General features: G+C 41.1%; 2 protein-coding genes across 6 annotated transcripts in view; both read right to left on the reverse strand.

Annotated features, from left to right (window-relative positions):
- The window catches only part of SFT2D1 (SFT2 domain containing 1), a 30,159-nt gene extending 15,546 nt beyond the window's left edge, over positions 1-14,613 (reverse strand). The window contains exons 1-4 of one of the 5 annotated variants that reach the window (XM_039707641.1): positions 13,589-14,448; positions 7,028-13,503; positions 2,062-2,084; positions 726-812 (exon numbers count right to left, since the gene is read on the reverse strand). Coding sequence is in view for 3 of the 5 variants with exons in the window: in XM_039707642.1 (XP_039563576.1) it covers positions 726-812; positions 13,589-13,756; positions 14,479-14,481 (258 nt within the window). In the remaining 2 variants the exon portion in view is untranslated. Of the gene's footprint in view, positions 1-725; positions 813-2,061; positions 2,085-4,849; positions 4,929-7,027; positions 14,449-14,478 lie in introns of those variants that run through there. The other 4 variants (XM_039707640.1, XM_039707642.1, XM_039707645.1 and 1 more) reach the window with 4 other exon arrangements.
- MPC1 (mitochondrial pyruvate carrier 1) lies at positions 14,589-25,537 on the reverse strand. The gene is made up of 5 exons (XM_039707646.1): positions 25,355-25,537; positions 20,405-20,408; positions 18,076-18,172; positions 16,327-16,459; positions 14,589-15,591 (listed from the first exon to the last, which is right to left on the reverse strand). The coding sequence occupies exons 1-5, from the start codon at positions 25,423-25,425 to the stop codon at positions 15,573-15,575; spliced, it is 324 nt and encodes a 107-aa protein (XP_039563580.1). The 5' UTR covers positions 25,426-25,537; the 3' UTR covers positions 14,589-15,572.
- Between the last annotated feature and the right edge of the window lie 870 nt (positions 25,538-26,407).

The following is a 26,407-nucleotide window of genomic DNA, read 5'->3' on the forward strand; positions in this document are numbered from 1 at the left end:
GGAGGGAAGGGAAATAGAAGAGGAAGGAAAATAGAGAAGAAGGAAAAGCAGAGGACTTCCCCAATGTTTTTTCAGCTGTTTCTGGGAGTTTCCATGCAGCTGAAAAAAAACCAAACCAAAACTGCCTTCTTGTGCAAGTTACCTGTGTCAGATTTTGACAGAGCCAAGAAATTAATAGATCTCAACTCTTAACTGCAGGCTGCAGACTCTTGCCAGCCCCTAAAGTTCAGGAATGAACACATGATTTACTGACTGTAAAACCACCAGGAGTGCAGGTTTTTCAAGTGTCAACACACAACCACACCCATTAATTTGTGGAGTGTGACATGCTACACTTGTGGTTTCTTCAGCCTTTAATAACCTTTCAAGCTTCTCCCCCTCTTTTGTCCTTTTATTGGAGAGAAAAAAAAATCAGATGGGTACACACCTCTATCCTAATACACCAGTTACAAAAATAGAGCATATTTTGGCAGTGTTCAAATCTTTTAATGAGAAAATGCATTATGCTACAGTAAAAATGCATACTTTTGTAACTGAAAGAAAAATAGCCAAAATAATAATTTAGAGATCAACAGCCAATTATACATTTAATGTCCAGTTAAATAAAAGCACACAAAATACAGAATGCAGTATAAAACGTAGAATCACACATAAAAGAGGAATATGAATGAGATTTAACTGTAGAACAATAATAAAGCCCAAGAAAAAAAAATAACTTTACTTACAAGAAAAGAACATAAAATGCCAGCAATAAAGCATATGGCAAACCATCTGACTCGAGTACCAAAGCTGAGTGTTGAGGCATCAAGGACCTTAATAAGAAGAGAGGAAAAAGAGGGTATTACAAACCCAGTTTAGAACAATCTAAAGGACTTTTTTTCTTTACCACTGAAGTACTTAATTTCAAACAAAACAATTTTTAGCTGGAAATAATTATTTTATCTTGCTTAACAGTTGTTTGTGTATTAATTCTTTCATATTACAAAATCATATTATCAGTCTGGACCATATGGAAACATATTTACAAACAAAAAAGACAGAACCCATAGAGGTATATCCTGGCACACAAGCAATGCTGCTTCACTTTCAAACAGATTTGTTAATCACCACACAACTGAAAATAGTCACAGCTAAGTACCAAACCAAATAAATGAATGGACCTGCCAACAATTTTCAAAGGATTGAATCCATTTGTGCAACACTCTAGGTTCCTGTAGACATTACCACCTTTTTCTGTTACTAGAGAGGATCCGTCGTACATATTAATGCCAGTAGCCACTGCAAGCATTACAACTCCAATTTCTCTTCCAATTACCTTCCTGAAGGTGTAGGCAAATTAACAGTTTGTCTCATTAGACTAAGCTAACTTGCTGAAAAGGAATATTTCACTTCCTGCTTCTCCAGAGTGACTCCAGAACCTGAGCTACCTGATACAACTCCTGACATGAGAACAGAATTAATGTTCCTTCTATTCTGATGACTTGGCTAACGAGCCAAGCCAGCTCTGCAAGCTGGGCTGAAAAGCAGCAGGGCTGATGTAAGGAAAGAGGCAGCGCCATGTATCTGGCAGAAAGGTCCCTTTCAGCAGAAGTGATTTGCTAGATAGCTCATCTCCACCCATGCTGTAAGAACAATGCATTTCATCTTATTCCAGGTCACTACAATTAAATGCACTTTCTGTTCTGAACTGGCCTATTAAGCGAAGTGTTGTTTCAGCTTACCTAAAATTACTTTAAATAAACAACTTTCCTATTAGTTCAGTTGTCACAGGCAAACTTGCTCTCCTGTTATTTAGTCAACAGGTATTTTAATCAAGACTTATCAACCGAATATGCACTATATACCTTCCCCAGCCAATGAGTCTGATATTTCTCTTTATCTCCTGAAAAATTTCTCAGGCAGTGGTAAGCTAACCAAGGAAATCTGATTACTGCTTAGAACAATTTCACATTTGTACAAATGAGGACTCTGTATCTAGTTTAATAAAAAACTGCAACATGCACACACACATAAAGGTGCTGTGAGGACAAAATTTTCCAAAGGTCAGAAGATGCAGCTTACCTTGCTAGGTCCAACACTTTATCCTTATGTATGCATTAAAAAACAGACAAAAGCAATAACTAAACAATGGTTTAGTATTTGAAATAATATTCGACAGTCAGAGTCCTAAATGCCTGCATTTTTAAGACGAGTAGGAACAACTGGTAGCACACAGCTGAAGATACCCATTTCAATCATGCCTTTAGTTACACCTATTCATGCAACTAATCACAAGCACACATACACACAAAAATAAAGAGTAAAAATCTTTTCCATCTGTGTTCAGAAATGAAGTGTAGATAGGCCAATAATATCAGTAAACCCAACACACACATTTCAGATTGCCTAGAAAACAGGGAAAGGATGAAGATAAATCCTTTATTCAGATGCATCAGGCTCATTGCTGCTACTTACTGCTCTTCTAATCTTATTATCTGACAGTGCTCCTGAAGAGCTACCAGATTTCATTCTTCAAATACATTTGAAAACAGCTTTACCTTCAGTTAAATCCCTAACAGTTAAGAGGTAAAAAAACAAACAAAAAAAAATATCCAGCATAAGAAATAAGAGAACCACACAAAGGTTTGGACCAAAAAACACCACAAACCCCTAAAAGTTTGATACATTTTATGGCTTTAACTCTTAAAAATAGATTGACAATATATGTACATGAACTACAGGAAGATATGCTGTGACATGAGGGCTGCCAGAGCATCCTGTGTAATAATGAGACTAAATACATTAAAAGGTATGGAAATGAAGGCTCGTCCTTCCAACCATTCCCAACAGTGTCACCATTTATGTTGTCAAGCTCAATCTATTTAATACATCTAATACATTTAATACATTGAAATCCTGAAACTGGGGACCTGGTAATGCATTTTCTTAGTCCCTAATATTTAAGGGGACTGAGGGGAGACCTCATTGCAGTCTACAGCTTCCTCATGGGAGGAAGCAAAGTGGGAGACACTGGTCACTTATCTGTGGTGACCAGAGACATGACATGAGAGAACAGCCAAAGCTGTGAAAGAAGGTTTAGGCTGGATATTAGAAAAAGGCTTTTCACCCAGAAGGTGGCTGGGCACTGGAACAGGCTCCCAGGGAAGTGGTCACAGCACAAGCCTGAGAGAGCTCAGGAAGCATTTGGACAATTTTCTCAGGCACAGAGAATTCTTGGGGATGGTGCTGTGCAGAGCCAGGAACTGGACTCTATAATCCTGGTGAGTCCCTTTCAAGTAATAATATTCTACAATTTATACCTTCTGGGTTTCCCGGAAGCAATGGAACTCACTGCCTTTCCAAGATGCCTGTTTGACCACGCTAGAGAAGCACCTTGCTGCAAAAGTTGAGTTACCGATATACAGTTCAGCTGTGTAAACCACAGACACCAGCTTGTGCTCAAATGCCAGGCTCACTCTAGAAGCTGAGGACCTGACAGTGCAGGAACCCTGCCACACATGCTGCAGGCAGTAATTTCAATACTAGGGACCATGGGACATCCTGAGGTAACAGAGACTATGAGCCCTAAGAAAAAGGAAGTCTAAGCTGCCCTTGCAACAAAAGCAGGAAACAACACAAAGGCACTAAAGATTCTTTTTGTGTGTCTGACATAAATTATACAGCTAATCCCAGATTTCAGATAAAAAGAGTTGTTATTGCAGTCTATGGTATTTGGATTAGAAAAAGCTTTTACTTAGGCGACTGAAAAAATTTCCAAGCACATTCCACATCTGTGGTTTGTGTGGAGAACACTAGTGGTGGCAAGGGAGTTCCTCTAAAACATACCCTTCTTACTGTACTGCTTATCAGCTTGTTTCTAAGAAGAAAAAGAAAAATTAAACTGAAATCAACAAAAGGAAATCCTTTGCTTTCTACTGATGAACTTTAATGCCAAACTCCTGGGCAAGAAGCTTTTTATTCAAAGGCTATTTCAAACTAATAATATATGAAAGAAATGAGCAAAACATCCAAAAATCAAGAGGAACCCCCAAGTGGAAACTGGAATCTACAATGGAGACTGTCTGAAACATAAGGAACAGGCTTGTAATAGCAGCATCACTGCTAAAGAGTTTGCACTGGACACACAATAAACAATATAAATGATAATCCAATAGGCTGCTTTTGATCAAAAATAGTTCTTGTGGCTCTGAACATCCACCTAGGTTCCCCCCACATATTACCTTATATCAGTTTTGCACATGAGCAAACAGAAAAACAGAACCACTTTATGTTTACTAATCTAGAAGTTAACAATTACATCTTCTATCGATGGTAAATATGCAAGTAATGGAGAAAATGCAAAGAAACATTGAGTACATTTGCAGAATTGAGTTTCTAAACCACAGTGGAACAATATGTATAGAAATATATTCTCATCTTTCTTTAACAGGCCTCCTTATATGTATTTCTATCACTATCACCAGCTGAGATTAAAATAAAAAATGTGTAACATAAGAAATTAAATGTAAGATATGTAATATAAGAAATGTAATATACAAATTCTTAAAAAAATAAAGAAATACCTGGTCTATTCCTCTGTTAAAATCTTTTTGAGTGCTTTAAGCAGCTGCCGTGCAACATCCAATGTGTCACATGGACTGATTTTACATTAGTTTTGGTGTTGATAAAACTAAACAGCATAATGTTGCCCTGAAAACATCATAGCACTGCTACATTTATTATTTATTGTTGATATTTTTGGTAATGAATTTATTTATTTTTTTAGATTATATTTAGAATAATGGATCTAATTGCAGCAAGAAACAACAGCTGGTCATCTGAAGAGTTTAGAAAGTACAGAAAAACTTCCCTGAATCATCACACAGTTCTTTCATTATAGACTCGTCTTCTTCTTAGCAGGAATGACTTGTGACTTCATGATAATGGTTCTGCAAAAACCAAGGGAAAGAATCCAGAGAAACCTATGGACATGAACCATATGTAATATATGTGTATATATAATGTATGTATATATGTATATAGAATATGTATATATAATTAGCTAAATATAATATGTACATACAATTAGCTAAATATAATAATATATATAACCATATGTATATATAATAGCCATATGATGGCTATTACACAACAATCAGATATTCCAAAGAGAGGACCTTTGTTTTCAGCCAAACATATGACTCGTCTCCAGAAAGATCATGGAAACAGCTGAAAATTTTTTACACACACAATGCATAACCTCACACTTTCTTTCACAGCCCCACCTCTTACCAAGCATTCTTCTCTGCATGGGTGCACTTATTTTTTTTGCTCTAATACACGCATTTTAAAAATAGTCAGCACCACTTAGCTCTAGCTTTAGTGAATGTCGTGTATGAATTTCCTCTCTAAAAAGAGGCTGTTCTACAAATACAATGCTACCTTGAGAGAAAAAATATAGCTGAGAAACTGCCTAACCTAAACACTTCTTTTTTAAGTCAAGGGTATTTATTTATTTTAAAGATCTTTCTGGTTCATCTCAGCATGACACTCCAAAGACACATTTATAAGTTTTACTCTATCATGTACCGGACAGGCTTTAAGTATAGGCAGATTTTTCTTATTTAAAGTCTTTTCTGGCTGTAACAGTATCGTTACATACAATAGTGAAATCCTATATAGTTTAACTACTGACATTTAACAAATTAAACACCTTTTTAACTCAGTTATCTCCTCAGGATATAAAATTTAAATATAAGAGCATTGAATATGTAGGCATTTATCTACCGATTGCCACCTTAAAACAACTATCACAGCACCAAATAAAGGAAAACTCTGTGTCACTATCATGTGCCTTGAGTGAAATGTGCCTAGTGGTGGCAGAATAATAAATTCTCTTGGAACTCAACTGAGATCAACAGAAATGAAAGTATTTCTTTGGTAATCCTGAGAGACGCAGAAGGTGAAGCATCCCTCCCAAATGCTGGCAGCCAGTTCTGGTGTGAAAGGGAAAAGATTCTACACTGCTTCCAGAATCAGTGGACACAATTCAGGTGCTTTGCTGTGGCAGAGGCCAAATTCATGAACCTTGAAGACCAATGGCAACTCAGTGCAAAATCAAGTGAAGTATGCCAGCAGCAAGCTGCTAGAACTAATATCATACCAGCTGTGCTCAGTTTGCGCTGGTTCCCCAAGGCTTGTTAGCCACAGCTCAGATCCCAGCTACATTTCAGCCTCCTCCACCATGCTCCAGCACCCTGGAAGTAGCAAGGAAGATACTCCTTGATGTGGGGCATTTTGACCTGCAGTCACATGAGTTAAGAGAGAGCTAAAGGAATAAATGGTTCTTTGTAAGCATGCTCAGCTTTGCTTCAACCTAGAGATTTGTTCTCAGGAATGTATGGTCTACAAACACAGTAAAAAGGAAACAAAACCGCTGACGATGAGGAAGATAGTGGGAAGAAAATAGAACAATTAAGCCATACTTAAGGAGTAAGGAGCAAAACGCAACTTCAGCAGAATGTATACAAAACTATGTTTGTCTAAACAAAACCTTTGTTTCTGCAAATTTAAGGCCTTAAGGGAATGGAGAAGCAATTTACACTGAGTCGCAGACTCAATCGGGCTGGAAAGAAGCATAGTATGTTATCTGCTCCCTGCTTAAGCACAAGAAAAACTTGTAGAAACTGAAGGACCCCAAGCTACCAACACAGCCAAAAGTTTCACACAAAAGTAATTCGCCAAAACTCATCCTCCAGGCAGAGCCTGCTGCCCACAGCGCTCGTCCCTCGGCGCACGTCGCAAACTTCGGTCTGTCCCTTGCCTCCCGATCTCTGCCCCGCTCTGACACGGTCGGGCAGGCACCGGGAAGTGGGGTGTGCGTGTGCGCAGGCCAGGGACGGGGAAGGCGGCGCGGTGAACACGGCAGCGCCCGAGCCACAAATCCCGGGCCGGGCCCGGCGCGGGGAGGCTCCAGCGCCGCTCGACCTGCGCGCCCCCGCGCCGGGGAGGGCAGAGGAAGGGAGAGCGGGCTCTCGCCAGGCCGTACCTGCGCCGTCAGTCCCTGCTCCTCATCGTCCTGCCCGGCCAGCACCCGCCGCAGCTTCTCCATGCCGGCCCTCCCTGAGCAGGCCCGCGCCGGGGGTCAGGATGGGGCCGCGCTCCGCCGCGGGCCGCCGGCCCAGCCGGGAAGTGACGCGCGCGCCGAGGCGGCGGCGGGGCCGCGCCTGCGCAGTCCCGTCCGCTGCCGCGTTTTCCCACGGGGCCGCGTTGGCTGCGGCGTCTAGCTGTGTGTGCGGATGCGGCAGGGACACACGATGCAGCCCTCGCTGGAGGCACCGGGGAAGAAGAAGGGCTTCTTCAGCCTGACCCCGCCTTCATCGCCGCCCGCGGAATCGGCCTTCGCACGGCAGCGTGATTTGCATGAGCGCGATGAGCGCAGGAGATAGAACACACCACCGCGCGTGCGTAGGGCTCCGGTAGAACCTCGTTGGGACACTCGTACAGGTGCAACTTCCTTAGCATCAGTTTCTGCCCGTTGCCTGTGGTCCTTTTGCTTGGCACCACCGAGCAGAACCTGGCTCTTCAAATGATGCACAGGAAGTTCCAGTTGAATACGGGGGAGAACGTCTTTACTATGCAGGTGACCTAGTACCGGAACAGATTGTCCCGAGATGTTGTGTAGTCTCCCTCAGTGGATGTGTCCAAGAACCATCTGAATGCGATCCTGTGCTGTGTGCTCTAGGATGGCCCTGGAGCACGGTGTTGTTCTGAGCAGCCGGCGGTGTCCGGCTTGGCCTGGCTGTTCACGGGCACGGTGCAGGCGAGCCCGGCCTTTGGTCATTCACTGCCAGCAGGCAGGCACGCTGCGGACCGCAGCGCCAGCACTTTCGTCCCTCCTTGAATTGGGGGTGCCTGAGCCCTCCAGCGCCCACTTGTTAGCAAGCTGGGTGTTTTTCCAGCTAGAATGGATCCGGTAGGGAGAAATGGGATTAGGTGTGAACACCTTTCTCCAGAGATTTCCAGTGTGATGCTGTTAAGCTCTGCCCCTGTAGGGTGGGGCAGAGTCCATCACGCTGCTCTTGTGTCTTAGCTTTGCCTGCGCGTTCCCAGCAACACTCCATTCTCCATCTGCCCCGTTCAAGTCTGGTCATTCCATGTAAGCCTTCCCTGTCCTGCTTTGTTCATAAGCTGCCCCTGTGTGTCCTTTGGGGCTGTTTCTGTATGCGTGTGTCTGTTTTTGGACAACACCTCAGCACTGGCCTGACTCGTTTGCAGGGGGAATGAGGTTGGTGACTGGAGGGAAGGATCGAGGTGTCACATGCAAAGTGACAGCAGGCAGCAGTGTGGACTGGGACAGGAGAGGGAGATGGGTGATAAGAGCTGTGTAACATGCTGCTGTGTGAATGAAACTTGAGAACAGCCAGGGCAGAGCAGAACCCCCAGTGAGGCCCTTACGACAGAAACCTTCCCTTCCCACTCTCCTCACTTTCCCACACACACTTGGGAAGTTTCCCGTGTGTCTTGTATCTTGGCTTTTAGGTGAAACCCTTGGACACAAACTGCACCTTTCCAGCCTGATAACAGACCATTAGCATCTCAGGAAGCTTTAAGTCAAGGCTGAAATTAATAATGGAAGAAACACTTGTAGACATGTCTGGGTGAAAGGGTGAAAGTAACCAAAGAACCACAGAATGTCACCTAAGCCAGGCAGCATTGCCCATACCTTGTAAGGACCTCCGCAAGGAGGACAAGTGTGTAAGGGAACAACAAAACCATGACCCTGCAAGAAGGGGAGGAGAAATGGGAGAAAGAATGGAGAATGTATATGACGGTGTGTCTGAATGTGCACAAATTATCTTTCTTAGTGGCCCCCAATATTGTACAAAATTATTTGTTACAGAAGTGTTTAAATTCCAAAGCATATGTGAGACCAAAATATAAGACCAAGAAAGTTCTCTTTGGTTTTTTCTCCCCTCTCAATTTACAGAAAGATAGAGGCAGCAAATTTAAATATTGAGTCTAGCCTTCTGGTCTGCATGACTTCAGGCAGGAGTGGTTGGCTGTGCCTTGGATTACTAATGACTTTCTGGTAGTACAGGTAAGCACCTGGCAGAGGGAAGCTGAAGCTGTTCTTTTGTTTCTGTGTGAACAAGTGCACAGAGAAGAGCAGTGCACACCTGGGCAGTGTGGGGCATCCAGCTTGAATCCTACTGCTGTCCCATCTTCCCACTTGCAGCTGCCTGGGCTGTGCAGCCTGCCTGGAACCCACAGCTGTTTCACTCCTGAATGAGGCAAAGGGTGTTTTTTGTTTCCTTGCTATTTTCTAGGGCAGAAGGTTGTCATAGTCACCCCAAATGTATTTTTCCTATTTCTCTGTTCAACAGAAATTCTTAATTCTGTGTACTGTCATGAAATACCATGAGACAATCATTACCTTGCCATGAAAAAAGAGTCCGTTTGGAAGGCTTCTGTTGTTCAGTGTTTCTGTGCTGATGAACTTTGGCTGATAAGGCAGCAGGATCAGAAAATTACTCTGCTTTTCTAAAAAGGTAAAATTCTTTTGCTAGCACAAGTCAAAATAGCTGGTACAAAGTATCATTATGCCTTTAGATCACAAACCTACCACATCTGAAGATATTTTCTGTTTTTATGATGACAGTGTTATGGATTTGCAAGCCTTAGTTTCTCTGTTTGTAAGGGATGGTGTGGTTTGCTTATAAGTTTTAGTGACTCTTGACCTTACTGGTTTGCATGTATCTGCATCTAATTTGAAGCTAACCAGAAAATCTGCTAGGTAATGTTGTCTTCCTGAAAAATGCGTGAATTCAGCCAACTTACTGAATTGATGCAGTTGGTGACGTACTTTTAATGTACATAGAGCAGTGTCTGTACACTTCAGTCTTGTAGCTGTAACAGCTGTAAACCTGTAAACACATATTCCACAAAAATAACAACTCTGTGATTGCTCTGGTCATAATGTAGGGCTCCAATGTCCTGTATTCTTCCCACACTTGCATTCTTTACCTTTGGAAATGGGATGTTTAAATGAATACTGCTGAAAGGTTAAGATCAGGTGTTATAAGAAATGTTAAACAAGTGATCCTACAGAGACCCTACTGGGAGCATGGTAGAAAATGAAATGAAGAGCTGCTTTGGGGCCTTGCCTATTCCACTTGATGAGACCCCACCTCAATCCTGCTGTGTGGTGCAAACAACTCACATCACACAAAGCAGGGGCTTCTGAAGACTCTGAAGGGAAGGGAACTTAAGTGGGGAATGAATGCCTTTTGTATATTTTGAAAAGATCTTATGTGTCTGCAAATGCAACTATGAACATCTTCCAACATTGCTGACAGTGACAGTTAGTGGTAATTCAAAAACAAGGAACAAGGAAACAAAAGCTGAAAAAGGTATCTCCTTTCTTACACCTCAGTTCCAGAAACCCATCTCTTCTAATTTGTCTGCAGATCAGCCTAAGTCACAAGCCACATGGTGGCTTCATCCAGCTTCATGATAATTGTTTCTGCTGTGACTCAGACCTTTTTAGATCCAGTCATCACTTCTCTAGGGACACAAAATAACCTCTCATGGGTCTCTGGTCTAGAAAACTGAGGCATACAAAAACCAGCTATAGATGAGCTACTTCCCAGTGTGCTTGGCAGGCACCTGGTAGTAGCCAGCTAAGTGTGTGATTCACGGGAACACTATGAGCTATTGCAAAACTTTGGAGGGAAAGGTAAAAGCCTTTATTGGCTCACTGTGGCCAAAACAACACATTTGCAAGGAAGTAACAAACAGCCTTATGAGCTGTTCTCTGTGTGGCATCATACACTCAGATCAGGTAGTGCAGACACTTGGTCAGCTGCTACACTATTGGAAACCCTGCGAAATGTTTGAGCCTTTCCTGTTACTAACAGTAACCTGGCTGAGAGCTGATGTTTACCAAGTTACAGTATAAGACACACTAAGTAATAGACAGGTTACTTATCACACTGCTGGCTTTCTGCTTTGCTTGCAGATGACCCACAGGATCAAGTGCGTACAAAAATACCTCGTAATCATTGCTTTGCATAGCTTCCCCATGAACAAACACAGCAATTGTTTTAGGATTTTAAGTCATCCTAGGTGCAAGGAGATGTGGTATGTCCAAATCTGCAACATACGAACATTTGAGATAATCTCCCTTGGCACTGAAACAAGTTAAAATCTGGAGATCTTTCTGTCCTGAAACTGTGATCTCAGATCCAGTCAGAGTCCAACTGCAGTGACAGATTAGAGGAGATTAATATCTTGTCCTGGCAGGAGACACCTTTAAGGTTTCACAGTACATTTCCTCTTGAAAGAGTATACTGATATAATTTACATCACTTGATACCACTCTGAGAAGGCACCCCTTAAGTTAACACATACCATAGGACTAGGAACACGATTATGAAATCATTCCTGTCAGCCTACAAATCAACATCAATTAGAGCAAGTTATAGCAGTGGTTCTCCTCTGAGTAAGTTATGTACTAAATGCGTTTGAAATTATTAAATACTTTGCAAATTTTAAGTGGCTTACTTTCTACCTTTACATTTTTCTAACACAATGGACCAAATACAGCCAGCATGTAAGTGCTGCCATAACTGACATTGCCTTCTCTTGCACCAAAGGCTGGGTTTGGACAAGTTATCTCCATGCAGGTTTCAGATTTCAGATGAAATGAATAAGCATAGAATTCCTAGCCTTGCTGCCATGGTTACTTGAAACCTGCTGTTAAAGAAGGTGGGAAGAAAGGGAAAGGATGAAGAGTAGGAAAAGAAGAGAGCAATAATATCATGGTCAGGCTTAGGCCATGTGATAAAGAAAGGCAATGATCTGGAAGGAGCAGGGCCCCAGTGATGACACTTGGAACAGGTTATCCAGAAAAATAATATTTCTGCCTTCTGGCTGCTACTGAGTTGATTCAATGGACATTGGTTATTTTTAAGTGGTTACCACAGTGACTAAATGCAGTGCACTGGTAGGCATTAGATCTGCAAAGGCAGAAAGGGATTGGGTGGGGAAAGACAGGCTTCTCCACAATTAATTTAATAAAGAAATTGCCTAATTTTAAACACCAGACTGATTGCTTTTCTACTTTACAGAGATTGTAAAACTTGCAGCAATGTCTTGCTCAATCAGAACAAACTTTTTAGCCTTTGTGTAAGTTGGCAGCGGAAATACTCCAGCTCTACAGAAGCAGAACTGCAGTCATATTGCATCAGGCAGTGAGCACTGTTCTTCCCCAAATGCAAATAGGACCAATAGACCCTGTAAGACACAGGCTGAAAACCTAAGAGAGCTGGTAACTGTGCTTGTGAATATTTCTTGTATTATTGTTTTATATTCTACTGCTAACTTTGAAGTCTGTAACATGAGCATGAAGAAACAGATTGTATTCATGGGCTTTGGACCAAGTGATATGCACATATCACTCTAATAGTATTAGTTATTTTATTACTTGTCTATTACTATCTCATCTTTTTATTCCTGCTCTTTTTGAGTGCCTTCACATTCTTAGAACTGGCAGGTAAAGAAATAACTTGTGTCTGTACCCATACCAGTGTAACACATACTCATGGTACAATGGAAACACATACAGCTGAAGTAAGTGCATTTGGTAGTTTGACACTCTACATATTAGTTTGACCATAATACAGTTTGTATCAGCATTCATGCAAAAACTCAGGGAAAACACTGGAGTAGTTATAAGACTGGTCTGTCCTAGTCTAGGACTGTATTTTTTAAGCACTTTATTTCCATGTCAAAACCCGTCTTGGTCCCAAGGAGAAAACTCTTCCTTTTTTTACTGCCTTCTCTGTATCTAAACTTACTGAGACTTTCCCCACCCGATTCTCTGCTGTGCTGTCCTTGCTCAGATGACACCATTGTGCTTTGTATGGAGAACAAAAGGTAACCCTCAATGCTATGGAGAACTACATTTTACTACAAATGTGTTTTCTCTGAGAGCTGGCAGGCCGTATTGATAGCACTAGGGCAAAGAGATTTTTCTGCTGGTTTTAGCAGAACATTCTGCTAAACATTTAGGGAACATTCACTTTATATAGAAGTCTTAGAAGTAAAAATCCTCCAAAATGAAACAAAAATAACGAAAACACCCCCAAACAAAAACAAACTCCAAAAACCCCCAAAACAACTCTACCACCCATATATAGCAGCATTGGCTAAAATGATTATAAAGCATGAGACAGTTGTGTGAGGTTGAACAAAATTCACTATCAGTAGGTGTTATTACACTCATTAAAGAATCCTTGCAAAGTAATTCCTTCTCTTCTGACCACACAATTATGGTTATTGCTTTCTGTCAATGTAATTACCAAATTATTTCCACATTTGAATAATAAATCATCAAGCTTCCAGATCAAGGACGCTCAATCTTGCAAGAGCAGAAGAGATTGTGAGCTAATTTGTTGCCATGGTCAGTTATAGTGTTACATCTTCTCTTTTAAAAGTGACTAAAGACATCTCCAGCTCAAACTAGGGAGAAAGGGGGAAGAGACAGACTGAGAATTTAGCTGGTACTCTCTCCCACTTGAATTCCTAAGGGCATTGCATTCCTTACCAGCAGTGTAGCAGGACTTGGTGAGAAATTCTTTTCTGTCTGAAGACATGAAAGAAGACAACAGCCGTTGCTGTAGCAATAACCACTGCAGCACGGGAAAGAGAGGAAAGGCCACGTGGTTCCCAATCTTACTGTGGTGGAACAGAAGCAGAACACACAGGGCAGTGCCTGGGAGCAGAGCAGGACAGGTTACTAGTGACAGGACATATCCTACAGATGAAAAGTTGTTATTAAACCAAGTTGTGAAATTAAAACCAAGTAGGTATTTCAGAACAATAGCAAGTACAGACAAGTCCTATAATCTTATAAATAAAAAGCAAATACTGAGCTCTAACTTATAATTAAGCAGTGAAACTCACATAGCCCCATTCTTTCATTCAGTGCTACCTGAATGGAATAAGAAAAGAACAAAAGGAAGCCATTAGCACCATTAAGGTATTCAAACTCAAGAATAGACCATTTCCAGTACTCTAAGCTATTGTTCTTCTCTTTGAATTATCCCAAGCAGCCTCATCCTAAAACAGCCAGTATGTTTCAGTGCCAGGAGTAGGGTGCAGACTAATCATACAATTACTTATTGCAAGAACTCCTTTTAATAGTATTGCACTGACCCCCTTACACCCAGCACCTTTAAACAAAGGAATGGTATATAAACAGCTTGATAATTAATGCTTTGATTGACACAGGCCACAAGGTCAATTAAGATTTGCTCTAATTGCTAGAAGACATTAGCTAATACTGACTTAGTTGCATAATGAAAGCTCTGAATTCAACCTTGCCTATCACACTAGAACTACTAAGTCTAAGTACCCACACACTCTTCTTGCTGCTGGGGGAAGAGGTTTTAGGTATTGGGATCCACAGGACACTTACCTAAATGCAGTACATACCATTTACTTTTTCAGCCTGTTTTTGCTTCATGGTGTTGCAGTAATAAAGTGACACTCCAAAATAAAATTTCACTTTTGGGTCTATTATCACAGTATGAAAAACAAAATTCTTCCAAGTATTCAAGAGTTTTATTGCCATTTGGAATATGTTTATTGTTCAAAACCACTGCACTGAAAAAAAAATCTGTAACGTACATTCTCACATTCTTTGTCAATTTTACCTTTACAGCAATGTAACTTTCAGGCAGATCATGCAGGAAAACCACTCTCACAATGAAGTCAAAAACTACTGAAAGGCACTTTGTGTCTTTCAGATCTTAGACTCCAAACAAGTTTAGTTTTTGCCTGTGTAAGAATTACATACATCTAGAATAGCTCAAACAGTAGGGAAAAATAAAATCCACTTAGAACTTCTCAAAGAACAGTATCAGGCTTTGTTGCCTTCCTTCATTCAGTGCTATGCTTTTGTTTTTCCAAGCCTTCTTTAAATAGCGTCTGACATGAAAATGGATGTTAATGAAGTCTCTTTACTGAGAAAAGGCAAGCAGTGAGGGAAGAGGGATGGCTGCTCATTTCCAGGCTGCCTAGACATTTGTTCTTGTACATCAGCAAGCCACTGCTCAAGTTAAAAAAATAGAATAGGAAGGAATGCACTCAAGTTAAATGGCTTTTAAGAATATGTTAATACATAAACAATTATATGACCTACAGTTCTGTTTACTGACCTCTGTTCATGTTGATTTTAAAATTAGTTTTGTCAAACCATCATGGGCTACTTTTGTAGACTCTTAGATAAAAAAAGTTGGTTTTCAAGTATTGGTTGTTATTTGGGTGGCTGATGTTTTATTGAAAGGGTAGTTATTAAAGATCAGTAAGGCAGCAAGACTTGAAATGTAGCAGTTTACATTGCTGAATAGTACTTTTTAAAAGGCAAGATAAAAAAAAATTAGAAGAATTCTTGGTGGGGTCATAGTCATAATTGGGTGTTTCTGTTTCATCCCCACTGTAATTGTCACAACAACTGTAGGGTGGCATGTCTTCCTTGGTTGTCACTCAGGATGAATATATTCCCTGGCTTATTTCAAGTAATATATTTAGTTCTTTTTCTCCAGCCTGCCAAAAGAAAAACAGCTTTTATAATAGTGAATATTGAAATACAATTGCTATTACAAAAACTTTATGAATGAAGGACATTGGTCAGTAACTTATGCAGAGACAAGTCCACTTGCAGTTTTGCACATTTTCATTTTTTAATTCATATTCAGAAGGTTTCATCCTCTATTGCTCCACAATAATTTCTTAGGGCAGAAGAGAGAAAACCCATAATCCTGATCACCAGGATTGCTTGGGGCAGTGTCTGCACTGCTTGCTACACAACAGGGGTGTGAGACTGATCACAGTCTGTTCCCCAGGCACACTCAGTTGGCTCCACCTCATGAACAGTCAGCTCTGATAGGTTTTGTGTGACTTCTCTTCCAGATGTACAGCTCCTTCACAGTTTTATGGATGTTTCCATCTCAGGAATTAATTACCAAGATGGACACATGCAGATAAACCAAAAGACTGCACAAAAAACCCCCAAAATAGCCAGCAGCTGCTGAAGGCCCTGTCTACACTCCCTCATGACCATAAGAGCTTCCTGCCTTTTCTATGTGCAGCAGACCTCAGAAGATTCAAAGGAGGTGCAAAGTAAAAAGTTCTGCCTACTGACAACAAGCTCGTTAACAGTTTTGCAAAAGGTAAAGAAGTTCAGAAAACATGCAGAGCTTTGAACCACAGTTGAAAATCATAACGGAGTATTCCAGGAGCCATCAGTTTATGACTTTCCCATTGAAAAATGTGACTTGCCTGTATTTGATCAGTCGTCCTCCTTGAATAAGTTGTGCAATTTCATTAGTGAAGTGGCATGCAAAAAGAAGCCAGTTTCTTGGCTGCACTTTGTAGGCAAATCTCATGAAAGTCAAGGAGTAACAACACAGTGCTGCAAAAGATGATAGATTTTGTTAAGAGACTGTAAATATCTGCATTTTGTTGAGTCACAATTCTCCTACTAGTAAAATGTAATGACAGGAAGATTTGTTGCTGCTTATGAGTTTTCCAACAGCCCTACAACCATGTCCACTTTGAGGATCCAATGCAAGAAAACACAAAAGAGTGCTCATTTCTACTACACAAGAAAATCTACATGGCTGCAGCTTTCCATAAAAAATTGATTTTACTCATACACTATCGTGTGATGCAACAGAAGTATTTTTAGTTTATTATCTAAATTACCTCAGCCAGAAAATAAGAGTTTATCTCAATGAAACACAGTCTGTCATATACTATTATTCTGACAATTTCTAAGACAAAGTATTTTTAAAGACACTAATCACTTAAATACAGTTCTTTCTGGGGACATTTTAAGATCAGGAGCTTTCAGTGTCCAGGGAATCAGAAACATGAAGCTTTGTTATCTGCTTTCCAGAAAGATGAGAAACTACTTTGATCTACTCTCCTACCATAATTTAAATACAGGAGATTGACCCAAGAATTCCCTAGTTTTGTAAAGTTCTGACAGGCTTAAAGAAAAAAAAAAAAAAAAAAAAAAGGAAAATTAGTTGTTAAAGGAAAACAGCCTTTTTAAAAGCACAAATATTCTTTTTTCATCCCCCAGGTTCCATACACAAACCAAACAATATATACTTGCAAAAATTTTAAAAGGTGTCTCAACATTGCTGAACTGGATAGCTGCCACCAAAACACTATTGGCAAAACAGGTTTGCTGTACTGGAGACTATTTAAACTAGTCTTCTGTCTCAATGAAGCTGATTAAGGGACTGAATTACTCTAAGCAGAGCACAATGATAATGGGACTATAAAATTTCTTAAGCCAAAAGTATTTTGCTTGTGGGAAGAAGAATTACTCAGAATTAAGTTATTCAGTGAATTAAGGAAGAGATATAATGCCAAAGTTAAGCTAATAAATTAAAATTGCAAGATTTGCAATCCTAAGAAATAATTTGAACATAGAGACAGACATCTAGGCAAAAACTATACATGTTCCAAAGAGAGGTGGAAAAATATTATTTATGCATTTAAAATAATTTCTCATTAAGAGTCACAATAGTCTCTCATAGACAACTGCTTTGCAAGGAGTTAAAGCCTTCTTTGCTGCTTCTTGCACCCTGCTGACCAATCATTACCATTTCTTCACTTTGTAAGTGCTGATAAATATTTAAATCTCACACTGACCACAAAGGATCATTGTTCTTTATACAAAGAATAAAACTGAGTGAAGAGATACATTTTGAACAAGTGTGTGCAATAGCTTAAGATAATAGGAGTTATACTTCAGTAGACTGTCTGGTCTTTAATAAGGGTCAAGAGCTGCTTCACTCTCCCCTCCCAAATTAGTGGAAAGCTTTCCAAAAAAGAGCTCTGCAGTTTTTCAGTACCTCAATTTAAATGGTCTCTAAAGTTATGTGACAAGATATTTGATATCTATATCTGCTTTGATCACAAGTTTGCAGACAACTAATAACATATCACTGCTTAAACGACAGAAACTGTGTTCTGGAGTCAGTTTCCTAACAAGAAGTTTGTCTCAGAACTTACCAAATGTCATTCTGCCACTAATAATTTCTGGTGATTTCTTCATGTCATTAAAAGCAGCGACAGGAAGACCCCAATTGGCAACTGGCCCCCAAAAGTGCTGTGAAGAGGAAAAACAAAAATAAAGTTAAACAGAAACAAAAATCTCCTGCAGTATTCTTACAGTTTTTTCTTAGCCACACAAAACTAGAAAGCAGGGTTATTAGTAAAATTCCAAGAAAAGACAGAGACTATTTTTAATGTAAGAGAGAAACTAAACCTTTCTTTCAGTGGGATCTACTCTTCAGAAGGAAAGGTAAAGGAACCTACTCTGGATCTTCATTCAGATCACAGAGGAACTACCTAGAGCCATTGAAATAGAATTCTGTGTAATTATAGCCCAACAGTCATTAACCATCTGATTGGCATTGTCAGATACTTCAGATTTATAGCTCACTTCCACACAGAGAATTAGCATTTCCCTCTTTCAATTAAGGCTCCTCAAAAATATAATGAAAACGTAAGGACTTGATGAAGTGAAGAACTGAAGGTGTTTTCATTTTATACTGAGGATGAAGAAAAGCTCAGCAAGCATCTTCTTGTGAGTACTTGCACCCTCTCTTTGAAAGAACAGGGCCAACAAGCAAAGAAAACTGAGCTACATCTGCAATTGCTGAAACAATTTGGTAATTACTTAAAACTCAGTGATTCAACAAACGTTGGAGGAGAGCAGTTAGCAGCAGGTGTGTATGCAGACAGAACAGAGACAAGAAGTGGAAAGGATCAAATCAGAAAAACTGACAAGTTTATTTTAATAAAAGACTCTAAACTGAGAAAAATAGTGACTTAAGTTCAATTTCTGCTACAGTTAATGAGCAACAAGGCTTCACCAGAATTCTTTCCACAGAAGATGCACACAGTATTTGCCTCAGCTTCTTCTAAGTAGAAACTCATTCTCAAAAGTAACTTGGCCAGATCCAACAAAAGAGATGCACCTCACAAGAAAAAGCTTTGCCGATACCAGCTATATCCATTCTTTTGACACTTTCTGTAACTGCAACATGTTTAATGATTTGGAATTCTCAGGGGTTATTTAAATTTCTTGCAATTTTAATTCTAAGATGCACTTGCCAGTCTTGCTTGTAACAGTACATTTGGACTAAAAGCCACACTTGCTTCCTGCAGTTGAAATACAAGAAACTTAAATAGAAAAAAGTGAGTTTAAGTTAGACACACAGTTTTGATAGTTCAACTTCAGTGCAATATGCAAGATATAGTATTTCTGCAAATTCAGATTTATAACAGTATTCTGAAGAACATAATAAAAACATTTGTTTGCTGTATTCCTAGTGATAAGCAAATTGACATCTGTAGTGTTTAAAGCCTCTCAAGCACATCAGAGGTAACGTGGCATAACAGGAGAGTTGCATGGCTACATGGCATTTAACCTGTACCACCACACCAAAGCAAACTTCAAGTGGAGAGACATTACCTGTACTTGGTGATGGTTTTATAGTCATTTCAGGGGTTTCATCTGAACAACTGTTGTTTATGAAAAATAAGCTTTTTATTGAATCTCTAAAATATTTACAGCTTTTAACAATCTGAGTGACAACTTTGTTTTGAAAGGTAAATTAAATCAACTTGGTATTTTTACTAAACAAATTGCCATTAGAACATAATCAAATAATACACCATAGATTATGGACCACTCAAATGCAGTCTGTGCAACCTGAAGAATCATCAGTAAACAAAAGTACTGCAGCAGCAGCTTTCCTCTGCTGACAAAGAGTTTACTTTGGAACGTTGAAATGGCTATCAGGCTTTAAGTGCCTCCAGGCAGGCAGCCCTTTGAAGTCTCACAAAAATTAAAATACACCTCTTAGTTTGTCTTTTGTCTAGATAGAAGAGCAAATCTTTCATACATTATGATTCATAGTACAACAGGCATAAAATTCCCACTTCCAGTTTCAGGGGCAAACTGAAAGGGTCCAGGACAGAAGAGTGTAAGGTATATTTATTGTCTGGCCTGGAGGGCATTAGAGATAAGCCAGGTAGTTTGATTATGTAACAGTACTGCTGTTATGTAGAAGAAAAGGCTTCACACTGCTCTGATTAGCTTAGCAAAAGAGTATGGAAAAAAAACAGAGCCCCTTTAATTTAAGACATTCTGAAGGAGCTAACACACTTGGCCATCTTAACCTCAGACTTGCAATTAAATATTCCTAGTGCATCACTCCTGGAGGTTTGTAGTATGCCTTTCAGGTGCAGACAAAGTCGTAACAATACTAGGGGGAAAAATTTACTGAAGTTAGGAACAACGTGAAACCAGAAATCCCCTCCCTTTTCTTACCGTACTGTTCAAGTGCACCATCATTGTTTTCCATTCGAAAAGCACATGAAAAAAAAAAAGAAAAAACCCCCACATTAGTTTATTTCATAATCTACATGGACAAAAGTGTACCACAAATAGAAAATAGGTACAAATCAGGAAGCTGTCACGGCATTAACTTTGAATAATATATTAGTGTTAAAAAAAATGCCATTTCCCACAAGAGCTATCACTGTGATAAGTGTTTGCTGCTCTTTTTCCCAGCTACATAAAATCCCATTATGGTCAGTGGAAGACATTCAGCCCTTCAGAGCACCCAAGATCCCACCCCAACTACTTTAAAGGATGCCAAAAGACATCAAGCTTTGTCATGACAAAGATAAACAGCTAAAATTCTTCAGTGAAAGCTTTGAAGTTGCTTGGAATTCTCTGTATACCTCTGTAAGTAGGTCAAACTAAAGACTGCCAGATATCTTCCTGTCACTAAATTTGGGCCAACTGTGGCTGTACCAAATATGAGCTATAACACATTCTCAGTAATATATGCAATTACACTTCTGTCATATACGGGGTTCATTTCAGTGATAATGTAGGTACTAGTTTATGTAATAACTTAATGTTCTAGGCACAAAAGATAGACTACAGCATATATTTAAGATTGTTACGAAGCTTTTGTAACAAAAGCTTACTAACCTTTAAACACCTTCTTTCTAATGAAGGTACTAATAACACTTAGTTCTGAATTATGACTTAGAAAAGGCATTTCTTATGAGAAATAGGTAGGCTAATAGAAAGCCTAAGTTGCAGAACACTTTTTAACTATCACTTCCCTCACACTGATGTCCATGTTCTTAGATCACCATTTAAAAATAGCTATGGTAAGGGAACAGTCAGCTCTACTTAGGAAACCACAAAGGATGTGTGTTTCAGTGAGTCTTCACTACAAGCTGGTTCAAGGTGTTTCATTTAGATGCCCTTGACTAGTCTAACCACTTGTTGTTTGTTTTCCTTTGATCTGCAGCAACAGTTGACTGAAGTTCACAAGACAAATGTAAACTTAAATTTCTTCATAAAACCTTAACTAAACAAGTTCAGATGTGTATTCTGGCACCACATTTTTGTGCCAACAGAAGTCAGCCTTAATTTTTAAAGTGTAAGTTGTTTCAAGGGAAGTGAAAGCCTAAAATAAAATCAAACTGATACTACTTTAACAGAGTAGGTAGCTCTGGCTAAGGTCTTACAAGGTTATACTTACAATCACATGGGAGCGGAACACATACTTATAGAAGAGGGCAAACCAAGGGCACATAGACTCTCCCAGGAAACAGGCACCCAGGCACCCAGCCCCAAAGCTCTGCAGAGTTGCAACACGTGCACCACATCCAATAATGAGGATACTGCACCATGTGCATGCATCTATTTCTGAAGTGACTCCATTCCAAATTAGTAGTTTCCAAGAACTTAAAGAACTAAATTCAGTCCCTTGACAAAGATTGTACCAATGTTTTCAGAACTGTGAACAACAACTGTTGGATTTACTCAGTTTCCAAGTGTCAGTTTTCTGTATAAATGTCTAGACATGACAAGAGGACCCAGGGGTGACAATATCTTGTTATGGGTACTAAGTTCATTCCAAAAAGCTACAGTGGGAAAGACTTCGTTTTCTAAAATTTCTGCATGTATTTTCCTCATTCTGTCAATAAGAGTATTAGTAGGCCAGAGACCATGCTGCAAACATAGAACTGTCATTATGTGTTTTCCCCATACTGCCATCCCGTAAGTGGAAAGGGCACTACCCTTCTGCAAAAGGGCAGATTGTTCCTCAGAACACACAAAACAAGCAGGTGTGTGTCCTTCAGTTTCTAGCACACATCACAGAGAACTTTAAAATAAGTTTTTACATCCTCATGTTTAAAAAATTACTAAAGAAAACTGAAGATCAGCTAATTTTAGTTCTATTACTGATGCTAACTCCTCTGAAATTTGCTTAAAAGGCAGTTCCTAGACATCAGTAAGTGCTGGCTTTAAGTGCTTAGGCTTTCCAGGGAATGAACTTTCAAAGCCCTCTATATTAACAGTCCCTATATTTGCATTAATGCTGAGTCATCAGAAAGAGACATTTCAGAGGTACCCCAGCACACTGCAATGTCCATGCTTCTTTTCCTGTTACCAGGAGATTTGTGCATTCCTTGCAGTTCATTATGTGATCAAAGCAATTTAGGCTTCTATCACAAGAAAATGACAGGTTGCCTAGAATGATGATGTGTTCTGTCTTAAAAGAGGAAGGAAGCTGTTTTATGAGATGTTTTTCAGAAGATGTTTTAAATCAATAGGATATAAGAGGATGCAGTTGCCTACTATTAGTGGCTTAGATAACAGCTAGTGACAGCTGTCATTTTTAGAATCTGAGAAAAAATGCAACTTCAAGTTCACAATACCTACAGCTGCCAGGCTTTAATATGCTAATCAGCTAGTTTTAAATAATGTTACTTATGCATTTCACAAGCAGGAAAAGTCTACTTATGGCTTATGTTACTACTATGCTCATTTTTAAGTGTTAGGACACAGGGTAAATTTGTATTTGCATGATTTACAGTTATTCAGATTCCTATTAATCACCACTAGAAAAATGACAGATGTGAAACTGGCAGACCAATTATTTTTAATGACAGTTTTAAAAGCAACTTCTCTTGTTTCTTTGTGCAAGATGCAAAAGCTAACCCATGACATAATGCAATTCTAATGGCAGATATATCCACCTGAGCAAAGCAGCATGCAATCATTATGCTTGCTTTCATGTTTGCAGGTTATGAAGCTGAAATCAAAGCTACTTATTCCAATAGATGTCTTCAAGTTTTTGGTTGCCCCAAGCCATAATAATGGAGCACGTAATCCACCACTTTGGGTAACCTGAGTTATTCTATTGAGGGTCAAGCAATCTAAAGCCTATCACTGGTATCCCAAACAGCACCTTAATCCATTAATCCTGACAAACAAGTTTCATGTTTAGAAAGCCTTGATTTCCTGCAATGATTAGATGCTGATTTTTAAACAGACACCAAAGTCTCAGAGCTTTAAGGACACTTTTTCTCCATGAGCAAAGAAAGGACTTTTTTCAGGATAGAGTCCTATAGTCTGGGGAAGAAATCACCTTCAGGAAGAAATGCAAAGAAATAACTCTCCATTTCTTCTTATTCAGAAAACAGACAAGTCTTTTACTGATAGCTATTTAAATTTTAAACTCAATAAAAAGCCATTAACTTAGACACTTATCTTCTAGTGAGCAACAAACAAAAAGGCCAGAGCAGATGGAGCAACTGACTTTAGCTCTTCATGACACTGGACTAGAAATTAAGCAGATATCTTCATTATAGCAAGATATATATATTATAGCACATTCCATCCACAATGGTAGAAACCTGTGGAATGCTCTTTTTACTGAAATACAGTCACATATACAGCTTGTTTGAAAACTAGGTGAAATACATCTGAAAGTTTTTTTTTAAAAAAAACCTCAGTCTTGGGTGAGGATAGAGATATTTTCAGTAACTGTGATGACATTAGGAAGCAGCTGTTATCTCACCTGGATGTTTGTTTTTCTAATTATGAAGCAGAATACTGGTTTAATGGCTATTTACACGCTTCACATGAATCCTGTTACAATCAACTAAATGTTAACATTCATATGGATCTATCAAGCTTACGTCACACACTCAAGACTTTCAAAAGGAATCACAAAAGTCTGCTCTGGAGTTTTGTTTCACTTCAGGTTTGTTCTCTTCCTTCTCATATTTTTGTGCCACTGTTTCTGTGGATTTTGAGAATACCAAACAAATTAAGCAAACTTTCCAGTGCTTCACCATCCCCACACCAAAGCACTTCTTCCTAACATCTAAGTCTCTCCTCCTTTAGTTTAAGGTTTTACATTATAATCTCTCGTCCATGCACCTTTATACCATCTCCTGCTAATTTAACCAAGGCTACATTTCTCAGATAAACAGATGTCCTCCTCCACATGCTTGCTCAACATCAAACACCAGCTGCAATAGATGTAGGCAAAAAGCAAGCGACAGCTATAGTGAAAGGTTACTCAACCACCTTTATTAGAAGAGACCATTTTTATTTTAGTTTGTCAAACAGCCCATCAGCTAGAGAAACTTCAGCCTGCCTACACGAAACTGTTCCTGCACAGTGGTTCAGCAAGATTTAAGTATGCCAAAACTGTTCTTCTTGTACAAGACTGTCTTGTAGTTTCAGTCCAGACTGCCATATCCCTTACCCCGGCATGCAAGACAAAGCTTGACCCAAGCACTGAGCTGTCCGGGAAGTGACTTAAGCCACGTTCCCACGACAGCGGGACTTTAACAAGCCTAAAGAGATACCTATTTACACGTATTCAGAGATTCAAATAACCGATCTTCAGACTTCATGCATGATCAAGCTCGCTTCTGCCCAAGGCAGAGTGAAGCACCTTCTGCCCTTGTGTCACGCAGCGCTCAGACTGTCCTGCTCCCGGGCTCCTGTGCCCCCTGCCCCCCCGTACCGCAGCGAGCCGCTGCCCGCGGCGGGGCAGCACTGGCGGCGGTCGCAGGCGGGACGGCAAGGTCACGGAGGAGCGCAGCTGCAGCTTCAAAGCGCACCGTGTCACTTCAAGGTCAAGGCCTGTTTGGTCGGGCCGGGGCGGGACAGTGACAGCCCCGACCGCCCCTGGGAGCCGAGGTGACGACGGGCGAGACAAGGGGAACGACGAGACCACGACGCCTCCGGGCCGGCTCCTCGCTGCTGTCTCCCCCGGCCAGCCGCCGGCGAGGGCGACCTCACCAGCGGCCAACCGGTTCCAACCGTCCGACCCCGTCCTGGGCGCCCCGAGGCTGCGGGGAGCTGAGGGGTTCGGGGACCGAACGTTGGTCCCTGCCGTCCGCCCGGGCAGGGCGGCGGGCTCGGAGATGACGCCCCCCGTCCCGCGCTCACCTCATCAGGTAGTCCCTGAATTCCTTGCTGCGCACATAGTCCGCGGCCTTGCGGCCCAGCGCCGCCGCCATGGCGTCTCGGTGGCAGTGAGGTATCCCTTGATCGCCCACCCGGCCCGGCCGCCTCGGTGCTGCCGCCGGTGACAATTGCCCCTCGCGCCGCCCGCAGTCCGCTTTACGGCAGCGCACGCGCGCCCCCCCCCCCCCCCCCCCCCCCCCAATCCCGCCCCGTCACCGCAGCGCTCTCGCCGCTCATTGGCTGTGGCGGCCCCGCCCCCCGCGTGCGCCCGGCCCGGGGAGACGGTCACGGGCAGGGGGCAAGGCAGGTGTCGTAAAGCAAAGAGGGGGGAGGAGGCGGGGAGAGCGTCGCAAAGCGCGGCGAGGAGGGGTCGCCGTGGGCCGAGCCGCCGGCATTCCTTCGCAGCACGCGGGGCTGCGTTGCGTGGCGGCTCCGCGGGCCGCGATTGGCTCCCCATTGGCGCGCGCCGCCCCTCGCGGGGCGTGTGGCTCCGCCCCCGGTGGCGCGAGTGCGGCGTGAGGGGGGAAAGAGGCGCGGGAGGGAGGAATGGGGGCGTAAGGGATCGGGTGACGCGGTGGGGGTGGTAGAGCTCTGGGATGGACTGGGCTTGGAGGACGTGGAGTTGTCCTGTCTGGAAACATTCCAAACCCACCACGTGGACGCGTCCTTGTGTCACCTGCTCTGGGTGACCCTGCCTTAGCAGGGAAGCTGTACTAAATAATCTCCAGAGGTCTCTTCCAATCCCACCTATCCTGTGATTCTGTGACAAGTGCTTCGATAATTTAAGTTGGAATGGTCTAAGATCCCATCTCTGACCAGCGCTTTCTATTTCATACCTGAACAGAAGTTACTTACATAAACTAACCTTGCTAATACTATCTCTAGAAAATATGGGCCAAATTCTTGTATCTTTGCTCAGTTCAGTAGAGACAGTGAAAATGTATGTTTATCTCCTGTGCTTTCCAAAGACTTGCAGCCTCAGTTTTTAAGGGCCAGAGCTGGGCTGAGAGTGTAGCCTGGGGCACAGCTACCCTC

This window comes from Passer montanus, unplaced genomic scaffold (genome assembly GCF_014805655.1).
Source record: "Passer montanus isolate IOZ18808 unplaced genomic scaffold, ASM1480565v1 scaffold2, whole genome shotgun sequence".
NCBI lineage: Eukaryota > Metazoa > Chordata > Aves > Passeriformes > Passeridae > Passer > Passer montanus.

Excerpts from the sequence above, each read along its gene's own strand:
- MPC1 (XM_039707646.1), bottom strand. The coding sequence starts at position 25,425 with ATGGCGGCGGCGCTGGGCCGCAAGGCCGCGGACTATGTGCGCAGCAAG. Across the intron at positions 16,460-18,075 it reads TAGTGGCAGAATGACATTTG|CACTGTGTTGTTACTCCTTG; the intron begins GTAAGTTCTGAG and ends CATCTTTTGCAG.